Source organism: Chionomys nivalis, chromosome 8 (assembly GCF_950005125.1).
Source record: "Chionomys nivalis chromosome 8, mChiNiv1.1, whole genome shotgun sequence".
Lineage (NCBI taxonomy): Eukaryota > Metazoa > Chordata > Mammalia > Rodentia > Cricetidae > Chionomys > Chionomys nivalis.
The window spans coordinates 29,839,374-29,863,013 of NC_080093.1; the positions used below are offsets into that span (position 1 = coordinate 29,839,374).

Genomic DNA, 23,640 nt, shown 5'->3' on the forward strand with positions numbered 1-23,640 from the left:
TTTACAAGAGAACCTTTAGTCCCTTTGTCATTCATTTATTGTCTAAAATCTTGCTTCTTCTGTGGGTAAATGTGCCAGCAGTTATATGGCTAACTGGTAACAACGAGCTCCTCACACTCCTCCTCCTCTCTCTTCTAGCATCTTCTCTTGAAAGCCTTGAAGCAAACGTAAAGGTAATTGTAGCAGTAATGTCTGTAAAATGATTTGTTTCCAGTGTCTAGGTCAAGCCCTGTGCAGTTAGTGGGGAGAATATGTTCCTAGCTGTGCAGCTCATGGGGCAGCATGGGTTCGGTAGGGTTTCTGGACCGGTGCTCAGGCTCCACTGTCTGCTTCACCGTGGGGTTCAATGGCTTGCTCCCCTTCTTTTGTTGCCAAGGGCGAGTTTATATAGGCCGATTATTATCTTATCACCAGTGACTTAAGTTGCCTGTCTCCAATCAGATCCCTCTCTACAGCAAGGTGCTAATTGTGTCCTCAAACTTGATCAGTTTGCTCAACTGAGAGCCGCAGCTTTTATGCTACAAACTGAGAAGTGCACGGGAAGGAAATGAACTGTATACTGCATTGCCTACGTACAGGACAGTCACACTTTTTTGAAAAATTCCATCTTCCTCAGAACCAAAAAGCCAGTGTCCTCAGAAATCATAGCTCTAGTCGGGCAGTAGTGGCACACACTGTTAATTCCAGCACCTTGGAGGCAGATGCCGGCCGATCTCAATGAGTCTGAGGCCAGCTTGGTCTATAAAATGTGTTCTAGAACAGCCAGGACTGTTAGAGAAACCCTATCTTGAAAAACAAGAAAAAAAAGAAAGAAACAAAGTTCTAAGTGTGAGTTTACCTTGGCTTATTAATGTTGCCAAACACAGAGCCTTTTGACTGTGTTTTCCTGACCCATATTCCTGAGGCTTCTGTACCATGGTTCCCTCTTTTATTTGTGGGTGATCCCTGGCCACGTGTTCTGTTATCTGACCTTAATTTCGCTTCCTTGTCCTAGCCTGCCCCTACCTCTGTATTAGGCAAATCAAAACCCAAACTACGAGTCAAGAGTAACTCACATTGTCACTCAGGTCACCAGAGAGCCTGACGAGCGCATTGTCTTAAGGAGTCAGACATCACCACCTTTAGATCCGAGGAAGTCTGGACAACCCTCGCCCAGTCACCAAGGGGATGTCGAGCTCCTGCTGGACACTTCACTCCCTATCTCCCAGCATTCCAGATCTCCCAGCCCTCTGGATGAGCCTCTCTTCAGAGAAAGGTCAGCAGCTGGTGCCTATCCCCTTGCCTGATGAGCCTTTGTGCTCTATCAGGAAGAAAGTCTGGATGCCCTGTCTGTTTTGCTGGGCTATTCAGACAGTGACGGTGACCGTTCCTTTTCAAACCTATACAAAACATACCATTAACTTCTTTTTCCTCAGGAAAGTGTTTGAGGGTACCTGGTGTAGGTTTAGTGTGTAACTCAATGGTATAGCACTTGTCTAGCACGCATGAGGCCCTAGTACCGCCAAAAAGAAAAACCAAACCAAACCATCAACGGCAAACAACAGAAAAACAGGCGGGAGCTGGACCCAGTGAGTGAAAGTGCATGCATGATTGATGCTCAGCCATGAAGGCCTGAGCCCAGAATCCCAGCACCCACATAAAGCAGCCAGGTGTGGTCCTGCTGGCAGGGGTGAGCTGGGTGGAGTTGGGTTGAAGACAGAGCTTCGGTGAGAGAACCTGTCTCAAGGGAATCTAGACTGAGTAACGGGGGCACCCTACATCTCCTGCCTTTCGCTGCACACACATACATACACATACATGTATGTACACACACATACGCATACATGAATGCACACACATACATACGCATACATGAATACACACATATACATACGCATACATGAATGCACACACATACATATGCATACATGAATGCACACATATACATACATATATATGAATGCACACATGTACATACACATACATGAATGCACACATGTACATACACATACATGAATGCACACACATATACATACACATACATGAATGCACATGTGTACACATACCCATTTTTTTCTTTTGTCATAAATTTTAAAACTTCAATTTTTGGTTTTACACTATGAAAGAGGTTCACTAGACATTTTAGAAGCTATATACCAACAAAAAGGAGTTGAGGGAAAAATCACCCATGGCCCACCAATCAACAATAAACACCACTAATGTGCATATATCTTTTTTGCATAGACATAGTTTCTTGGTTTGTTTACACTATTGTAAGTAGTGAAAAATATTTGCATAAAACTCTGTCCAAAAAAGGTGAAGTGGGGATTCTATATTCACCAGTCAGCATCTCAAGTGAGTTGAATAGCCAATTTGGTTTGCTTAAGTCTGCCAGGGTTAGCCAAAGCTTACTCAGCCACACCAGCAGACGGGGTTGGTCACTTACTCCATGGAAAGACCACAAAAATAATCAGAAAGCAGCTTTGAAAGAGAGACATGCCAGTCGGTCTTTTCTCTTCCTTGTTAGTGATGAGAGTCAGACATACCCTGCCCCAGAAGACACAATTGCTGCACCCAGAGGGACCCACTTTAAACTGTTCATGGCCCTGGAAATTTAACAAGAATTATACTTGAGTTTGAGGTAATATAAGGAAATAATAATCTATTTTTTAGTATTTTTCAGAAATGATAAAATTTAAAGTTTATTAAAATATTAAATATTTGGGAAAATTACATAAAATATATTAATAAGATAATAATGTAATGCCAATTCTTGATTATTCGCTGTATTGGAAATAGTGTAACAGATTAAAAAGCCCCAGGTTTGCCAGGGTCAGATGATCAGAGCACAGTTGTTCCTGCCGTGGGCCTCGTCTCCTTTCCTCCTGACTTGTGGTTTCCCCAAGTTGGTGAGGAGAGTGTTATTCAGTATTCAAAGACCTGGAGCATGGGAACTGGTGCTGACCTAGAGATGCAGGCTTGTCTTTAAGTGGCATGTGATCTCAGCAGTATTCCTGTTTCATTTTGATGATGACCACGATGATCAAAGGTCCATCTATAGTTTTTTCTTCTTCTTATTCACTGCTGTTTGGGCGGTCCTGTCACCCAGCTCCTAAATAATCACACGGAGACTTATTTGTTATGAACACCCAGCCTCAGTTTGGCTTATTTCTAGCCAGTTTTTCTTAAACTAGCCTGTCTACCTTTTGCCTCTGCACTTTTACCTCTTTCTATTTCTGTGTATCTTTTCTTTCCTTCTTATTCCATGTCTTATTCCGTGGGACTGGGTGACTGGCCCCTGACATCCTCTTCTCCTTTTTTTTCTTGCTCCTCCTTTTTCTTTTTTCTCCTTCTATTTATTCTCTCTGCCTGGCAGCCCTGCTTATCCCTCTCCTGCCTTTCTATTGGCCATTCAGCTTTTTAGTAGCTAGCCTTACATATAAATTTACCCATTTCTATTAATCTGTGTATCACCACATGGCCCATGGCTTACAGGTAATGCTCTTGCATCTTACTTCTCTAGGGGCTGCTGGTGTCTCTTTTGAGTCTGTCTTCTTTCTCCCTGTATTCATTTTGGCTTTCCCACCTAGTTATATTTTGCCCTGCCATAGGCCAAAGCAGCTTTATTCATCAACAAATAAAAGCATCACATATTTACAGCGTACAGCAGATTCCATATCACCTCCTTACTGGCTTCCTTCTCATAGCTTGCTCAGCCTGCTTTTTCATAGAACCCAGGACCACTAGTCCAGGGATGACACCACCCACAATGGACTGGGCCTTCCTCTACCAATCACTAATTAAGAAAATGATTTACAGGCGTGCCTGCAGCCTGATCTTATAGAGGTATTTTCTTACCTGACGATCCCTCATCTCAGATGACTCTAGCTTATGCCAAGTTGCCATAAAACTATTCAGTGTAGTTTCCTTTCTAGTTTTATGGTGTACATGAGAGAACACATGCAGTATTTGTCTTTGTGAGTCTGTCTTTATTTGCTTGACACAATGATTTCCAGCTCCATCCATTTTCATTCAGATGTCAGCATTTGTTTTTTTTTTATGTGTGTGTGTGTGTCAGAATAAAATCCCATTGTGAATATTTTTTATCACATTTTCTTTATCCATTCATCTAGTGATGGGAATATGGGCTGCTCCCATTTCCTACTATTGTAAATACCATAGCAATGAACATGGATGTGCAGATATCTTTGCGATATGTTGACTCTGAAAACTCCAGATACATGCCCAGGAGTGGGATAGTTGGGTTATATGGTAGCTATACTTTTATTTTTGAGAAACTTTGCACTGATTTCCATAGCGGCTGCCTCAGTTTATACTCCACCAGTAAATGAAGAGCTCCTCCTTCCCCTCATTCCTGCCAGCACATGTAGTCTTTTTTTTTTTTTTCCAAGACAGGGTTTTTCTGTGTAACAGCCATGGCTGTCCTGGAACTCATTCTGCAGACCAGGTTGGTCTCGAACTCACAGAGATCCACCTACCTCTGCTGGGATTAAAGGCGTGCGCCACCACTGCCTGGCTCAGCATATATGTTCTTATGAAATGGTATTATGGCTATTCTTATTAAATGCTAGGATGGGCTTTCAAAGCAATTTTATTTGCATTTCCCTGATAGCTAAGGATGCTGAACATTTTTCAATTATTTATTATTAGATAAATAATTAATAACAATTGTTAAACATTTGTGTTTCTTTGACAACTGCATTCAGTTTATCAGCTCATTTATTAACCACAGGCTTTATTTTTTGGTGCTTTTTTTGGCTGTTCTTTGTGTATTCTACATGTTAATCACCTGTTTGATATATTGTTGGCAAAAATTTCTCCCATTCTGTAGTCAGTCCAATATTTTTAAAATTAATGAACTTTTTATGTTTTTTAATGTAATTCATCACTTTCTCCTGTTGCTTTGCTTCCCTCCCTCCAACCCCTTCTTGTGTCCTTCCCACTCTCAAGTTGATAGCCTCTTTTTTATTGTTATACACACACACACATGCACACACACGTATGCACACACATGCATGCACACAGATAAATAAATATACAGGTATAACCTGCGGAGTCCATTTTTATTATATATATATACACACACATATATTCACACACACATATGGTTTCAGGACTACTACTTTGTTTTGAATAACCAGTCATGTGCTCATTCCTGGGAGGGGCAAGTCCTCCCTTTCTCAGAAGCCATTAGTTGCCTACAGTTCTTTGTTTAGGGGTGGGGCCTGTGAGATTTTTTTTACCCCTTTCATGTTAGTATGTTTATGGATATTTTCTATTGTTCAGTTCCTGTTTACACAACAATTTCTAGGGAAGGCAGCCACACAACAACAGACTTCCTCATAGTTCGGCTCTTTCAAGCTTCCCACCCTCTTCCGAAATGTTCCCTGAGCCATAGATAGAGAGAGGAGCTATGCTACAGATGTACCCACTGGGACTGGGCTCCCCACAATACATTGGTGTTTTCACTATGTCAGTTGTGGTTTTTTGCCATAGTATCTCTTTGTTGTAGAGAGAACCCTCTTTTATAAGGGGTGATAGCTAGACTTATCTGTGGGTAGAAGGTTAAAATGCAGTTAAAGAATTGTGCTTGCATAGTAAAGTGGCAATAGAAGATTCTCTTCTAAGATTTGTAACCTCATTAGCCCTAGGTAGCTGGCTAGGTTCTAGTACTAGGCATGGCGTCTGTCCCGTTGAGTAGACACTTTACTGTTGGTCTCTACAAATGTGAGTGTCACTAGTGCACCTGTGTGGCTATCTTGCTACTCTAGCCATTGCTGTGGTTCATAGGTGTTACAGCTGGATAGGACTAGTAATTGCTTCCCTCCCTTGGCAGTTGGCACAATACTTTATGATACTATGTAAACTAGACTGCAGGGAGGAAGCTTTTATGTTAAATCCAGTTCAAATAATCCATGTCCTGTGTCCTAAGTGTTCAATGCCTTCAGCAATAGGGCCTGAACATTAACCTCTGAGAGGCATCCAGGGCAATATCAGTAGCCTATATTGTCTGGGGAGTCATTCGGACTACCTTGACCAACCACTCAAAAGGAGGTTTCTCATGCCTGGTACTGTCGCTGTGTTGTTCTTGCATGGAGCATTGTGAGCCCAAGTGGCACAACTTCATTTAAGACACACACACACACACTGTGTATAATTTTAGGTAAATATAAAATCATGATTCCTTGGGGCTTTATCTGACAACCTTGGTGTTATTTATTCTTCCCATTTTTCTCTTTTCCCCTGAGTATCACTTGTACCCTATTCCCCTCTCAACTCCCCACCTCCCACAGTGTATTATAATTTTCTGGTTTCTGTGGTTACTCATGTTGTGTACGCACATCTGGAGATTTGGGGATAGGAGCCTCTGATAAGAGAGAACATGTGGCTTTTGTTTTTCTGGGTTCAGGAAAACATTGAATGTGATCTTTCCTAGTTCCATCCACTTACCTGAACATTTCATGATTTCATTGTTCTTGACAACTGACTAGCATCCATGGTGCAGGCGTAGCACATTTCCCTATTTATTCACCAGCGGAAGGGTATGCAGGTTGCTTCCGTTTCGTAGCGATTACAAATAGGTGCGAATAAACGTGGCCGAGCAAGTGTCTGTGGAGTAGGATACCGAGTCCTTTGAGCCTTGCCAAGGAGTGGTGTTGCTGGGTCATGTGGTAGACTTAATTTTAGGCTTTTCAGCTCAAGATTTTAACGGAAGGTAGACAAAACGTTTTGAATACCAGAGTGAAGAATGTAGTCCCAAAGGAAAGAGCCTCTGCTTCCATCCCCCGCATCTGCAGCATGTTCTTGTGTGTGCAGACAAGGAGAATCACAGAGAAATCTGGCATGAGACAGCTCTATTCCTTGTATGCAGCGGTAGCATCTTCAAGGCCTATGTGTCCCGCTGGTGGCTAGTTTTAAAGTCTTGCTGCATTTCTCATAAGATTCTTAGGGAGAGCAGTATTTATGTGTGTAATGTTTTCTGAAACACAGTAGAGCATTGAGGTTGCAGCCATTTGCTGCCTGTTGTTTTCCTAGGTTGGTAATTTTAGGAGGAGGGGGCTGCTTGTTCGCCCCAGCCGCCCAGAACCAAAATAACCATACGGAAACTGTATTCATTAAATCGCTGCTTGGCCCATTAGCTCTAACTTCTTATTGGCTACCTCTTACATCTTAGTTTAGCCCATTTCTAATAATCTGTATATCACCATATATCGTGGCCTACCAGCAAAGATTCAGCACATCTATCTCCGGTGGTGGATCTATGGTGTCTTCCTGACTCTGCCCTTCTTTTTCCCAGCATTCAGTCCAGTCCTCCCCGCCTACCTAAGTTCTGCCCTATTAACAGGCCAAGGCAGTTTCTTTATTCATTCATGGCAATTACAGCACACAGAGGAGACTCCCACATCAGGTAATAGATGTGTAGAGTCAGTCCTAGTCCTGGCCTTATGTTCTTGTTCCAGAGAAGGGTGTGATGGGAGCCAATGGGCATGAACCAAGGACAGGAGGAGTTGCAGGGGGTCAGCGGCATAGTGGCCCTAACAACCACCCCAGACTTCCATTGTCTGCTAATGAACAGTTCTCTATATATCCTTGATGCCATCCTTGTTGACATCTCAAATACATGTGCCACTCTAGTGTTTCTCACACATTAACAGAATGACTTACGTGGATTGCTAAAACTCTTTGAACATCTCAAGGAATCAGGATCTGTACTTTTCATCATCACATTTCTGTGTACACCTTTAGCTTCATGATACCTCAGAATTTAGGACCTGATACTCAGATACAGAATGAATGAATTTACTACTCAGTATTGTTTCTTAATGACTTATTTTGTGGACTGAGTGTATGTCCAGGTGTCATGCACGTGCTCATTCCCGTGGAGACTGGAAGTGGATGCCCTGTCACTGGAGTTAAAGGTGGTTGTGAGGCAGAAGATGGAGTGTTGGGAACTGAACGTAGGTCCCCAGTCAGAGCCACAAATGCTCTCAACTAGGAGTCACCCCTTCAAGCCCTCAAACAACAACTCTTCAGCCCCCACTGTGGTATTCATTACCTACTGTGACCTGTCTTTTGTATAACCAGGCTACCCTCAAACTCAAGACCCTTCCACCTCAGTCTCCTTAGGGCGAGGACTACAGGTGCCTCCACACTTAAGTTTGGGGTGGGATATTAACCAGAGCCTCCATCTGGGTCTCAGTCGAGGGGACACATTAACCAGATGGGGCCAGTGTCCACTGTCAGAAACGTTGTGAAATGAACAACACGTGGGCCAGCTGACCTCTGGGGGTTGGGGGAGAGGGGCAGACTCGGGAAGGACTCCCGGAGAAGAGTGCTGGGAGTCAGTGAGGGCAGGGGCTTGCGTGGGAAGGCGACAGTATTCTGCACAGAGGCGTCTGTGGAAGAGAGAAAACACAGTGTGTGAGTGGCCTACACTGGATGAGATGTAAAATAAAGCCCTTGTGGCAGAAAACAATTGAGGTTAAGTTTTTAAAATACAGTTTGGGATTGAAAAAACAGGATTTTTCTCATTAGCAAATTCCCTGAAAACCAGAACGTCCAAAGAAGAACACCAAGCTCATAGGCAGACACCAAGCACAGCTTGTTTTTACCGTGCTGGTGGTATGTATTCCCGTGATCCTGGCATGTAGATTTGATGTCAGCATTAAGATCATAGGTGTATCATTTTGCATCCTGACACTTTAGCTTATGGTTAAGTTTCAACCCATGTTTAAGTACTCTAAGTCAGCATCCTTTTCAGCAGCTGTGTAATGCTTTCCCTGTTTCCTCTGTCGGGCAGGTTCCATCCTCGCTCCCAGTCCACGTGGAGGAAGATCCATGAGAGGGTGTGCAGCCTCCTGACATCCCACAGAGCTCACTCAAAGGTTAGGGCTTCTGGCGAGACCAGACCCTTGCTGGTAAATGTGGGACCTGGAATTCGCAGTTCAGTGAGGGAAGCAGACATTAGTGAAATGACCGTAGAAACCCTGAGACATTGTGACACTCACCCAGGAGAGAACGCGGTGTCCTGAGCCTGACCCTGCAGGTATCTGCATGGCTGGGAGTCAGGGCAGGCTTCCAGAGGACGAGACACAAAGGAGGTTAATGCGGGCAGTTCACGGCACAACGTTCACCAGGCAGAGGTCCTGGCGCACTCCGGTGGACCGCACAGGCTCTCTCACCCTCTGCTCACAGAAATTCCAGCACAGAGAAGAAAACATTCATGTGAGGGTCCCTGTAGGGCCACAATTGGGAAGAAGTGTCTTCTATAGTTTAATAAGCTGTTTTGGTTGCTTGATGTTTTCTGTAGGCTTAGGGAGGGTTTCTGACCTATGGTAGATATACCCAGTTCTTGATGTTTCCTGCAAATACACAGCTTGGTGATCTGAACCTGAATTTAAAGGTAGTCCAGTGAAGTGTCAAAAGAGTCCTCAGTTTTTAGAACTGATCATGCCACACAGTCTAGCTTATGCCAGGTTGGCAGGATGACATCTCTCATTGGGTATTGGTTATGGTACCCATGGGAATAGTCATTTTCTTTGCTTCCTCTCTGACTTAATCTTATTTCTCAATCTAAATGAAATGAATCTCCATAAGATGGAGAGAGGGAAGGACACATACACACATACATACATACACACATGACCCCATTTATATGACACATAGGGGAGGTACAGACCTCTTCACACCGAAAGCCACATGTCTGGGTATTACCCGTCTTTATTACATCCTGGGTGATGCAATGGCTGGATGTGTTTTGTTACAGGAAGATTTTATCCCTGAAACAAATTATATCTGTGAAAGACCAAGCTACCCCCTGAAGAAACTCCCACTGCATGAACAGAGATATTTTTAACTACTATCTCCTGTAAGTAAGCAGCTTAAGTACTGTTCGTTATTGTGACTTGCTAAAAACAGTTTCCGCCTGTCTCCTGCTGGCTCTGAAGTAGCTAGGAAATGTGGAGGAGGTGGGGAGGAGCTCTCAGAGCTCCCCAATCCCCCAACCCATCCCCCCTCAGAGAAATGCCAGTTCTCACATCCCCTCCTCAGGCACCTCCCTCCCACTTTTTGTACAGGACACTTGGACTGCTTTTCAGTTCCTTGACCACAGCCTCTGTCCCGCGTGGGGTTCTCTCTACATGTTACCTGGGCTACTATTTCCTGACTCGAAAGGAGTACCTTCCGTTGATCCTTTGGTCTGTGACTCTCCGTTTTGACTCTCCTTTAGCACCCTGCCTGTTTCTTTCCAAAGCAGAAACAATGTATTATTACTGTTTAAAAATCCATCTTTTATCCTAGACAGAAACAGAAACCCAGCATTTAGCTCAGTACAAGGAAACCCAATCACGCACCCTGGGCTGGGGTCCTGAGCAACATCCTTCCTTCCCACACTCACCCTCCTGTTGTTCTTATGTCTGTCGACCCTCCAGAGTGGTCCTTAGCAAGTGTGCTTCTGCATGGGGCTGAGGGAGGTGCCGAGGTGGGTCTCGAATGCTGATGTGTGGTCAGGTACTTGGCCAGAGGGTGGCAGCTCACCATTTCTTAGTTTTCCTCCTTAATCCATACCCCAAATAATAATTGCATTTTCTTCTAAAGTGGCATGGTGGACAGTTGCAGGTTGGATTTCTGTGAATGGGAGTGAGGCTGGGGAACGTGGGTTCTGCCATCACGATGACAACTCTCCGCTCTTCCTTACGTCATTTCCAACATAGGGTCAAGAGCTGGCCAAGGTCGTCCCATGAACTAAATGAATTAATGCCCTATGAGAGGGGTGCTTCTACTAAGTTGAAGGTAGAGAGACTGAGGTACAGAGAGCTCAAAGTGACGTGGCTAGTCAGTGGGAGGGCCGAGACTATGATTGACAGGACTCCTTGGCACACAGCCTCAGAGACCGTGCTCTGAATTGCCATATTCTTTCCAAAGCTAGAGGACGACAACAGAATGAGGAGGGGTAGATGCGTGTATAAACGACAGCCCTTTGCCCACTGGCAGTCGGAGGGGGCAGGGCTGGCTTTGAACGTTTCCCTCTAGGAGTAATCGTGTTCTATCTTACAGTCATCAGACAGAAAGGAGCAGGGCTTTTTAAGCAACAAAAGAGAATGGGGTGACCTGCTGGAGTTCCCCAGTCAGGCACCCAAAAGTCTGGCTTGAGGGTAATTTATGCTTCACCCTTGCCCAGGGGGCTGGCAGGGCTCTCTGCCCCCAGCACAAAGGAAGGAGGATATCTTGATAATTGCCCATTCCGTAGGCTTTACTTCAGAACGTTCTGCTTGATAGATTAGAGGGCAGATTCTAGGATGCAAGAGTCGCTATGCTTTCATTGGGCTGTTACACGGATCACAGCACACAGAGTGACCAAATGCCAAATTACATTCAGGTTCTATGTGGGTAAAATCAAGTTGCATCAAGCTGATATCTAGGCACTGGTGTGAGGGGGCTAGGAAGGAAGTAGATTAGACTCCCACCCCATTGCCAATTCTGCCTTGGAAAATGGGTTTCTTTCACAACAGGATGTTCATAGACCTTTCCCAGGTGTTCCCTTTCTTCCTTTGATTAATGTTACTTTTTGAATCCTGGATCCCTAGTAAGTCAACAATCCCAAAGGACAGAGCTAAGGGAAGGGTCTCCGGGTTGAAAGAAACCAATCCAAACAAGACGGAATAGGCGACTCTGAAGGTAACCCAGTAGAGCTGGGGAGAAGCAAGGTCAAGGAGAGCTGGAGCGCCCCCTGTTGCCTGGGAAGACAGGTTCCAGAGTGGAGGAGTCCATGACACACAGCAGAGCATCCTCAGTTTGTGCTGTGTCCCTCCCTGACCTACTCTGCCAAGGGCTCCATGACAGATCCCATCCTCTTTCCCCCACATCAGCTCCTCCAGTATGGTCCACTTTCCCTGTCCTGGATCCCCTGTGGTCTCAGCCTCACGGAAAAATGAAGAAGATCCTTAGTCACAAAATTACCAAGAAACTTTGAACCAAGACAGGGAGTCCCATTGTCTGTCCTGGAGATGTGAAATAAGAAGGAGGTAGGCAGAGGAAATGCAAGACATTGATATGTCTTTATTCTGATGTGTCGGGACATGGGACTTGGGGTATAGGTGGATTGTTTCTGGTATAATTTAAAATCAGAAATTTCCTACCAAATAAGCATAGTCCCATCCCCCCAAACAGGAAAACTGCATGACCCCCCAAACTCCACAGGTACCCTGAGATCTCTTGAAGACATGATTATTCCTGTGATATGAACGTTAGTGAGCTGATACCCATGTCTAGTGTCATGACTGAGAATCCTCTATGAGGGTGGGTCCTCTGATGGTCCCCAGTCCCCCAGGCAATGTCAGGCCCTCATTCTCTGTGCATTGTGTGACCACCTATACCAACTCCAGCTCACTGAGTGCTTACAGTCTCCCCATCTGCTCCAGATTTTTTCTGGAGCCAACCCTCAGTGGGAGGGAGCAGGAGCCAACACCACTGTCATGCTTCTAAGTAGACGGTAGACAAGGAACTCAAGTCAGAATTTCTTTAGACAGGGGAAATTATAGCCTCCTGCTTTTTTTTTTTTTGTAAAACTCAAGAAAAACAGCAAGAAAGTACAACAAGAAAAAAAGAAAGGTTAAATTGCTAGTTTAAAATGCTGGTCTCTTATCCTGGTATAACCCGTAGCCCCAGCTTCTGAGACAGTAGTGGCCATGGGTCTTAATCTCACCTGTCTTAGAGGATCCTTTATACCCGTTACCCTCACCACAGCTGAAAGCAAACAAGTCCCATCTGGCAGAGCCCAAGCTCCTTCAGTCAGTCTTTTCCATCTAGATTTGGGCTCCAGCATCTGAGGGACTTGTCATTTAGTGGCGTGTGGGAGACTGGTGTAATGGATAACGTCAGTGTCCAACAGACCACGCAGGTGGTCAGCAGATTCTCATGCCTACAGGCCTCAGAGAGCCTTCGGATCATCCGGGGAGCTCTGAAAACATAGAGCCAGCGCTCCATTCCACACCAGTTTATTATATGCACTCTGAAGATTGCGCTCTCTATAATAGCTCTCAGTTTTGTGAGGATGGGAAATTCACAAGACCCAGCCATCACCCAGTTCCAAACTCGACCCTCTTCCACGCTTAGCAATTGCTCTACTGAACAGCAGATTGGAACGTGCTTAACACTCCCACTTTATAACATCCAGTAGGCGCGGGCACATTTGCCATGAACCAAGGGCTTCCTTAACTCTGCACATAGCCCTGGGAGGAAGATGCTCAGAGTACCTTCGCTCTGCTCTCATACAAAGAGATCAAATCCTTTGCCTTATTCTGAACCAGAGACATAGGGAAGGGACTCAGAGAATAGGCAGTTCTGAGGCTGAGCTCGATCTAAGGCTAGGATAGTTCATGTTTTTTTCCTTGGTCGTGTCAAATATTCACCCTTTTCTCAATACCACATGTAGATGTGATCTTTAATTTTTACAGGGGAACATGAATGAAAACCAAAGGATGAAGGGCCCAGTCATCGAGACACGGACTCGTCCTCGGAGAAATGAACATTTTTTTGTTGGCTGGGTTGAGTTACTGGTGCCTGGCCCCTATTAAATCAAAGTTTATATTCAGTCTTTTGTGCCCAAGGTAAGATTTGTTGATTAAATTCTGTTTGGGGCTCCCATTCACACTCATCACCTGGAGAATTTGTGTTTATTTTGAGCATGAAAAATAGGAAACATAACAGAAGTATGTCAGATGAAAGTGAGATATTTGTAAGCTGTGTGAAGACATATTATTGTGATTGATTTGATAAGAAGTTGAACAGCCAATAGCTAGGCAGGAGGTATACATGGGACTTCTGGGCAGAGAGAGGAAGCAGGAGGAGATAATCAAGGTGCACAGAGACGCCAATGAGACATGGAGGGATGGTGTATATAGAATGAAAGAAAGGTAAAAAGCCTCATGGTAAAATGTAGATTAGTAGAAATGGGTTAATGTAAGTTATAAGAGCTAGTTAGGAACCAGCCTAAGCTAAGGCCAAGCTTTCATAATTAATAGTAAGTCTCTGTGTCATTATTTGGGAGCTGGCTGGTGAGACAGAGACAGACTCATTACAATTTTTTTTTTTTTTTTTTTTGGTTTTTCAAAACAAGGTTTCTCTGTAGCTTTAGTGCCTGTCCTGGAACTAGCTCTTGTAGACCAAGCTGGCCTCGAACTCACAGAGATCTGCCTGCCTCTGCCTCCCAAGTGCTGGGATTAAAGGCATGTGCCACCACTGCCCACCTACAAAAAATTTTTAAAAATTCTAACAAAATTGTCTTACATGAAACAGTGAGTTGGTTATTTAGGAAAATAACCTGATAAACCAACTGGGAAAAGACCAACAACCTCATTGTTTCTTTTTGATAAATCTGTTTTTTTTGTATTTCATTTGTGTGTGTGTATGTTAGGCTTGAATGGCATCAAGTCCTTTAAAGCCCAGGGGGAAAAAAGTATTAACATCTGAAGAGTTCAGGTCTCATTTTAAAACTTAAACCCAAGATGGGTTTGTGAGAGGGGCTCATTTCTGTAGTTTAAAACATGCCCTCTCCCTATTGCCCTGTCCCAACAATTCTTAATAAATGTAGATCAAAAACAAAATGCTCGGCAAGCATTTTTCTAAGAGAACTGATTTAAGTGAATGGACTCCACAGAGAGTGCCACCCAGCCAGACTTCGGGCTGCTTAGGCAGACTGGGGGAGCCGGAAGAGGAAGAAGCTGGAGGGGCTGGAAGCCTGCTGTCTCCCTTCCACCTTCTTATGTATTTTACTTCTGCGCCCTCCTCTTCCTCATTTGCTGCAGTCCGAATGCTTGTGTCTCCTTGAAATCCTAACTCGAAAGGTGATGCCTTAAAAAAGGGAGCTTTAGGCGAGAGGAGCGAATCATAAGGATAGAGTCCCGTGGATAAGGCTGTAGAATTGGCCATGGGATCTTTGCCCCTAACACAGGAGGACACACACAGTGAGGTGAACCAAGCAAAGGTCGTACCAGATTCCAAATTTGCTAGCACCTCGATCTTGGGCATCCTGGACTCTAGAACGGTGAGAAACAAGTTTCTTTCGTTTATAAGCTACCTAGCTTATGGAGTGTTGTCCTCCCGTCCCAAATGAATGAACACAGTACACTAAGAACTTTTTAGCTTTTGTTTTGTTTGTTTTTGGTTTTTCGAGACAGGGTTTCTCAGTAGTTATGGAGCTAGGACTGGAACTTGCTCTGTAGACCAGGCTGGCCTCAAATTCACAGAGATCTGCCTGCCTCTCCCTCCCAAGTGCTGGAATTAAAGGCGTGCACCATCACCGCCCAGCAAAGCATTTTCATTTTTATAAGACATGTGGGAGTCAGGTATTGTTTTTTTTTCTCTTTATGCCATAAGAAATTGGTTTTCAAAGGTAAATTAGAAATAAATAAATTGTAAAACACAAAAAAGGATACTCCCAAAACAAAATGAAACAAAACTCATTTATTCTCCCCTCAGAATTTCAGCCAAATAGAGGTGCATTCCACCTTTGGAACCCTAAGTTATGTATCCTTTTAAATGTTCACAAAGTCTCTAAAACAGATCAGTTTATTTTGATGTGAATTTTGAGTAGTTATCAAAAGTCAAAGGCACTAAAACTAAAACTGTATCATGGTAAGGTTTCAGGAGAGTTCTCAGATCACAGTAAGGTTTCAGGAAAGTTCTCACAAGAGGACCACCTGCATGAGCAACTGATGCAAGTCAGTCCTAATGAGTTTGCATTTAATTTCAGTTTTAAAATACATGTTGAGACATTCAGTATTGGTTTAAAAAAACAATTTTTTTCCAATTGTGTATCTATATGTGGCTGTGTACATGAGCAGAGGTCACAGGTGTCGGATTCCCCAGAAGCTGGAGTTACTGGCAGTTGTGAGCTACTAAACATGAGTGCTAGGAATCGAACTTGGGTCCTCTGCAAAAGCATTATGTGCTTCTAACTGTTCAGCCATCTCTGCCTAAAGTGTTCCCTTTGGGGGAGGGCTTGAGCATGATTTTTTATTTAGTAAGAGTATAAATGCTCATTTTTATATGAAGCCCCCTGTTTTTGTTTTTCTCAACAAATTATGACCCTTTCACATTTTATGATCTGATAATTTTTTTAAATTATTTTAATTTTTTATTTTTCAAGAACTATGAAGCTTTGAGGAGCCCTACAGAGGCAAGGTTTGAAGTTCAGGTATCTTACTTTTGGAGTCTATGATGGCACAGATAATTTTGTGATGGTTGGGGTTTTGGTTTGCTATGGGGAGAACTGTGTCATTGTGGTGGTCTGAATGTCCCCCATAGGCTCATATATTTGAATGCGTAGTCACTAGGGAATGACACTATTTGAAAGGATTAGGAGTGTTAAGAGGTGTGGCCAACCCCAGAGACTCAGCCTGTGAATCAGGTTGTAACTCTCAGCTACTGCCCTAGCTCATTGTGTGCTGATGCTTCCACCATGATGGTAATGGACAAAAACTCTGAAATTGTAAGCAAGCCTCCAAATTAAATTAAATGTTTTCTTTGATAAGAGTTGCCTTGTCATGGTGTCTCTCCACAGCAAAAAAAGAGTGACTAGAACGTTAAACATAATGAAAAAGAATTCCTATCTGTCATATTTTGCTTTATAATTTCTTTCTTGACTTTCAAAGTTGCAGATCTGACAAATCCGGGACAATATTTTATAAGTGCATCTCATGGTGTTTGGGTTTGCATAAGCTCCTGGGACAGCATCCTTTGTTGATCCCGTTCCTTCTAAGAATAGTATCTACAGCAACACCATTTCTCTCTGCTCACCAGACCGAATGAAGCCAGTAGGCTTTGAATTATAACAAGGATAAAAAGGAGAGAATGAAGGATAATATATGACCTTTAGGTGCTAACTGGAGAAGTCTGATGAGTTACCTGTGTAAGGTCAGCTTAGTCCCTGGATGTTGGGGACCCTTCTCCATGTGTCTATGCCCTAACCTAGGCTCCTTCAAGGGACTTGCTGTGATCCAAGCAGGGCATGTCTTCAGTCTATGCTGTGACCCACAAATCTGCTAGCACTGCCAGATGGAACTGTTCTCCTTCTTAATTAGGGGACCCATTCCAACACCACTTTCAGGTTTTCAGGTCTTGTAGAACCTTCTCTCCTTTCTCCTTTGTCTTGTTGACAATGAGAACTGTGGCCTGTAGTAGGGGCTGCGGGCCTCTTCCCACAGCCCGGCTCCCGCATGGTTAGCTTTTTTTTTTTTTGGTTTTTCGAGACAGGGTTTCTCTGTGGCTTTGGAGCCTGTCCTGGAACTAGCTCTGTAGACCAGGCTGGTCTCGAACTCACAGAGATCCGCCTGCCTCTGCCTCCCAAGTGCTGGGATTAAAGGCGTGCGCCACCATCGCCCGGCCAGCATGGTTAGCTTTATACCCGAAATAACAACACACGGATTGTATTCTTTTAAACACTGCTTGGCCCATTTCTATTCATGTGTGTAGCACCCCAAGGTGTGCTTACCGGGAAGATTCTAGCCTACGTCCATCCTGGGTCGGAGCTTTATTGCGTCTGCCTGGGAGAGGGGAGCATGGCGTCTGCTCCAGAGAGCAGAGCTGTCGAGTCTGAGCTCACTTCCTCTTTCTCCCAGCATTCTGTTCTGTTTACTCCACCCACCTATGTTTTAACCTATGAGGGCCAAGAAGTTTCTTTATTACTTAACCAATGAAATCAACAGATTGATATATGACACTCCCACATCAGTGGCCTCTGCTCTCTTGGTCTGGGACCCTTTTTCCCTCCACACTGACTCTGAAGGTCCAAAATTATGGTGGTAAAATTACTTTATCAGAGGGAAGAACTGTGCTTGGTTTCACCTTCAGAAGTAGGGAACTGGGCCCAAATGAGTTCACATGTATGGCAAATGGGTCCTTTTTCAGGATGGACACCTTGACAGAACCTCTCACAGAGTGAGTGGGTCCAGTCACAGAGATTTCCCCCTTGTGATTCTTCTTCTAGAATGTTCCATCAACCTCTCTGTAAGTCCATATTTTTCTTTGTTTTCTAACAGCACTGGGAACTGAACATAGGGCCTTGTTCACAGTAGGCAAGTACTCAACCACATTTCCTGCTCTTAGTTTTTTGAAGTAGACTCTCCCTGTTCATGTAAGATGGTCGTGATCCTTCTCCCTCAGCCACCCACCTACTACTATTGCAGGTATAATATCCTACCTGATTTTCTTATGTTTGTGTGTATGGCACAAATTCTAATTCGTCTTAATAATAAAAACCCAGAGCCGGAGATAGGGGTTAATGCTGAGAGATCAAAGAAGAAGAGCAGCCATTCATTAGAGAGTTCTTACCTCTACCAATGCTCAGACTAAAGGGGCCATCCTGTCTCTGCAAATCCTTAGACTGCTACTGTTTCTACGAAACCTCAGACTGCCCCATCTCTATGAAACCTCAGACTCATGCTCAGACTGAATCCTCAGACTGTCTCTGAACTCCTGTCTCCTCCCGCCTTATATTCTTCTCTCCGTGCAGTCACATCACTCCTGTCTCCACCTCCCTAGTGCTGGGATTAAAGGCCTGGAATCCCAAGCTGCGATCTCCTTTGTGTGAGCTCTGTTTCTCTTTGAGACAGATTCAATCTCGTGTAGCTCAGGATGGCCTTGAACTCACAGAGATCCATCTGTCTCCAACTCCTAAGTGCTGGGATTAAAGGTGTGTGACACCACTGCCTGGCATTTATGTCTAACTAGTGGTTTATATCATCACTTTGATCTTCAGGCAAGCTTTTGTTAGATTATAAACAAAATATCACTACATATGTGTGATATGTATGATATGGTGCATGCATGGGAATATGGCATTCTGTACATGTGTGAGTGCTTACTCAGAAACCAGAGCAGGACATCCAATGTCTGCCTCTATTACTTTCTTGTCTTGAGGAAATGTCTCTTATTGAACCCAAAGCAAATCATTTTGATGGGCTCTGAGGAGTTGAACTTAGGTACTCATGCTGGTAAATAAGCAATGATAACCCACTGAACCATCTGAATGAAAAAAGAACAGAAATAAAAAAGGAAGGACATGACTGGCCTTTGGTATGGTGGAGGAGAAAGTTTATTGTATTTAAAAGGGAGAGCATAGCCAAAGCAGAGACATCTGGAAGAGTCCAGAGTGAACAGGAGCTGGGCCCTTTGAGAAGAGGGGGGAGAGGAGAGAAGAGAGCCAGACCTCAGGAAGGTAAAGGGTAGACAGAAAGGACCAGTCAACCAAAATGGTGGGTTATATAGAGAGGGCAGCTGGGGGAAAGGCAGCCCAGCCTCTGGGCTGAAGAAGTTTAGGGTAGGGGGTGGGGTATGCCAGCTGAACCCTGTAACAGTAGGAACTGAGGGATACTGGGAGAACCTGGTGGCCAGGTCCACTTTGATATGTTAAATAGGCACTTTAGTCGTGTGCCCCAAGTTTGAGACCTCTCTATCCCTTGTCTTTATTTTTTTTTTCTTTTTCTTTTTCTTTTCTTTTTTTTTTTTGGTTTTTCAAGACAGGGTCTCTCTGTAGCTTTGGAGTCTGTCCTGGAACTAGCTCTTGTAGACCAGGCTGGCCTCGAACTCCCAGAGATCCGCCTGCCTCTGCCTCCCAAGTGCTGGGATTAAAGGCGTGCGCCACCACTGCCCAGCTCCTTGTCTTTATTTATTTATTTATCTATTTATTTATTTATTTATTTATTTATTTTTTTGGTTTTTCGAGACAGGGTTTCTCTGTGGTTTTGGAGCCTGTCCTGGAACTAGCTCTTGTAGACCAGGCTGGTCTCGAACTCACAGAGATCCACCTGCCTCTGCCTCCCAAGTGCTGGGATTAAAGGCGTGCGCCACCACCACCCGGCTGTCTTTATTTTTAAAAAGCCTCGAAGCCCATAGTCAGATACCACCCCTCCTTGTCTATACCCAGAAAATCCCCTGCTGGGGTACAGTCACAATCAATAGCTTTGGTCACCACTCAGCTTTGCTTTTTATTCAGACTGTGCAGCCATAAGACAGCACAGGACATGCAGTGCCAGGTTTGCCTTACATGACTGAAGAGTTGTGGAGGGGGGAAGGGCTGTCTTATGACCACCTCGACAATACCAAGAACTCTGCAGTGACAACACCAAGGGGTCCCCATGGATGCCCCAGAAATAGTGATCAAGATTCTGGAGCTTGACACACCTAGGTTTCAAAGAAAAGGCAGGCTGGGGATACAGCTTAGTGGTAGAGTATCTGCCTAACAAGCTCAAGGTCCTGAGTCCTAAGCCCAGCACTGCTCTCGGAGAGAGGGAGAGGACCTCTAGCAGTGAAGAGAGTTCGCTCTAAACTGAGAGAGTTGAAATACAATCTGTAAGGTAGACGGGTGAGTGGGTTTCAGGCCTTTGGTTGCCATTGGTTGGGGGATATTTTTGAACCAGTCAGGATGTGTGTCATTGTATGTCCTAAGTGGAGGGTACTTTATCTTACATTCTTCCACAGGAAGGGGCCAGGAAAGGGACAACTTTGGGGTAATTTGAAGAGACATGTATTTTAGAGACCTCATTATCTGCTTTGGTGATGGCTGAGTGGGGGGGACCTGAAAGGCCATAAACATAGACGAAGGGTCTTTCTTCTTCCCCTTTGCATGCCGCTTGTCTGTTCTCATCCACCCACCCCTCTGCCATGTGCCTGTAGCCAGCACTTTTCAGGAGCACATCAACCTAGGTTTGAAGATTGAGCGCCTGGTTTTAGAACCATCCAAGGCAAGGACCTTGGACAGATACTATAACCTCTTCATCCCTCAGTGTCCTTACATTTGCGATGGAGGCCAGGATACTATCTGCCTCAGAATATTGAAATGTGAATGACTCACTTAAAAAGCACGTCATGTTAGTGCCCGGCACAAAAGCAGAACCCAGCAAGTCTTAGCTGTTATTTCCATCTCATTTAAGGAAAAGCTCATTTCCTCCCATTTTCTTGCTAAGGCCATCAAGGCTTAGAAAACCAAATGTCAGAGCTAGTTTTCCAACTCTAGAATCTTGTTTCCAAACCACATGGTTTATCTGTTTCCTTTTACTTCTTGGTTGGTTGTCACATGCCTTATTGACCCCACGGCTGAGATTCCTGGGAATTGCACCGGAGAGCTTGAAAACCATGCACCCGTCATTTATCTCAGAGTGGCAGGGTAGCTCAGGTCTCCTGGCAGTCTTAAGAATGAGGTCGGTCACCTCTTGGGTCAACAAGAGGCGCTTTCTGTTATTTCCTGTCCTTGAAATGTTGCGTTTGTGAACAGCGTTTTTTAGGAAGTTCTCTCCCCCCCCCCTTCAAAATAAGCCTCCCGGTTCCTTTTCCTTCAGGAACTGACACTTAGATCAATGTTCTGGACTGAGATAAATATCACACCTGTTTTAGTGGGCTGACTTCCAGGGACAGAATGTAAGTGCTAGATGCTATTGGTGAAAGGGCTTGACCCACGGGGGAAACTCGTCCTGTAAGAACATCTGACTTTCCGTAAGAGAAGTTCGACCCAGGCATACGATGGCATCCTCTGTGCACTGGGTCAGGCTGTGTCCGAGCCCTGACAACCGACCCCCTTCCACAGCCTTGTAGGAATCCACCACTTTCCACGAACCAAGTGGGAAAAGGTTCCTACACTGTGCTCAGTAGAGAACTCAGCCCTGTGGGGAGAGAGAGGTCAAGTTAGGGTGCAAGATACGACCGGTCCCCTATTGGAGTTTCCATCCTTACTAGGGAACAAGATGCTTCTCAGAAAATATTGCAAACTCTGTGAGTGGATTTGTGACTGTCAGCCACAGGGGTTTGAAATAATGGTGGCTAGGAACTGGAGTGAGATGGATCACGTAACACCCCCTCCAGTCTCCCATGAGATGCTCAGATTCTCCAAATACAAATCTAAAACAACAGAAGACTCCATGGTGGCACTTAGTAGTAGAAAATAATGGTATCGATTGAAGTGAGGCTTGTACACTCAATTGCATTACTTTTTAACCAGGTTTCATATTAACTTAATAAAACAATGCAATATCTGAGCATGTGACAAAATGCTGTTATTTCTCTGTCTTCCAGGAGGTAAGAAACACTGGACAAATCAGAAAGAAATTAGGGAGAAGGCATTTGTAGAGGACAATGACCTGTGTACGGAGGAGAAATTGTCCCCTGGGGGCACCTTCTAATGTGTCCTCAATATTAGCCCTAAAGACTTAAGACTTTGTGCCATGGGCACTAAGGTTTAGGGGTGAAAAAGTCAAGTACTTTCTAATGAGTTTGGAAGTGGCCGGTTAAGCTTGGGGGTGGGAGGAAATCACGAGGCCAATTATCTTAGTGGCGTTTCAATACGTATGGGTGTGTGGTGGGGGCCCAGATCCGATCCTCCAAGGGAACAGTGGGGCTGGTGGCCTCGGCTGGACTGTAAGGCCAGCGTGAAGGGTGTAATAGGAGTGAAGCATTGGCCAGGAGACCAGCCCATTGTCGGTAGATCTCAGGACACGGGCTCCTTCATCTCCTAACTCTCTGTTCTCAGTAAGGTGTGAGGCAAGACGCACTCAGCAGCTAGGAGGTCAAGTAAAGTCTTTTGGAAAAGGATTTTTTCTTTTTCTTTTTGCAGTCTCTTTTCAGCAGGGAAGGTAGAATAGGAAATACTCAGAATACTCGGGGCGGGGTACTGAGAAGAGAACAGGGTTCATATGCCCTGGAGGGCTGGCTTTTTTTTTAAATTTTTTTGAATTGCATTCTCATTATGAAGGTTTTGTTGTTGTAAACAGGATTTAGAGGATTTTCAGGTTCTTCTATTCATGTCTAAAGGGTAAAAATCCTCGGCAGCAACTTCAGAATCAACATGGTCCACCCAGGGGCTCCTACTGAAGCCCACAGCAGCAGGACTCCAGTGACTGCTCTAACACAAAGGTGTACAACTCAGGTCTGTTGATGTCAAAGGCAGGAAGACCCATCACCACCCTAAGACCGGGGGTGAGGGATGGTTCAGGAGAGACTTCTGGAAAAGGTCCTGATGTTGGTGCGGAAGAAGTTCAGTTTCAAAGCCCAGTAGAGGTTGGAAATGGGAGCTGAAGTTTGGCTGTGAGGCCAGGGCAGGCGGCGGCTGCTTACATCACATGGTCATAGAGTCTTGGTCGTCAGCTGAGGAGGGTGAGGGCAGGGGTGGTGGACAGCTTTCCGGGGGAATGGCACAGAGAGACGCCAGAATGATACAGAGCTTGTTCGCTCAGCCCTCGGTATTCAAGGGCCCGATGCATTTGGTAGAAGCGGAGACCATAAGTCAAAAGCAGAAGGAGGGCAGCTTAGGAAGGAAGGTGTCAGGAAGTGCGGAGGAGGGGGACAGCGAGCTAGACAGACATAGGCTCCTCAGTGGTGATGAGGATTGCAGAAGACGAGGCCGAAGGCTGATGACAGGGCAGGCGCCTGCTGGATTTTGTTAACAGGGCCCTGGTTACCTTGGAGGTTTAGGAGAGCTGTGTGGGTGTGAGGCAGACTGCAGGGGATTAGGGCTTTAACCAGTGGGAGGAAACACAGAAGAAGTGTGGAAGAAAAGAAAAAAAGGAACCAGGCTCCAGTTTCTGTTCTGGTATCTGCCTGCCCATCTCTGATTTTGTAACAGATAGCCCTTCTGAATAAATTTGATTGAAG

General features: G+C 44.7%; 1 protein-coding gene across 3 annotated transcripts in view; it reads left to right on the forward strand.

The window, feature by feature from the left end:
• Positions 1-13,629, forward strand: part of Spata6l (spermatogenesis associated 6 like) — a 48,889-nt gene extending 35,260 nt beyond the window's left edge. For all 3 annotated transcript variants that reach the window (XM_057778814.1, XM_057778815.1, XM_057778816.1), the window contains 5 exons: positions 139-173; positions 1,068-1,255; positions 8,801-8,885; positions 9,767-9,868; positions 13,455-13,629. In XM_057778814.1, the coding sequence (XP_057634797.1) occupies positions 139-173; positions 1,068-1,255; positions 8,801-8,885; positions 9,767-9,856 (398 nt within the window). In that variant the 3' untranslated portion in view covers positions 9,857-9,868; positions 13,455-13,629. The remainder of the gene's footprint in view (positions 1-138; positions 174-1,067; positions 1,256-8,800; positions 8,886-9,766; positions 9,869-13,454) is intronic.
• Positions 13,630-23,640: the final 10,011 nt, after the last annotated feature.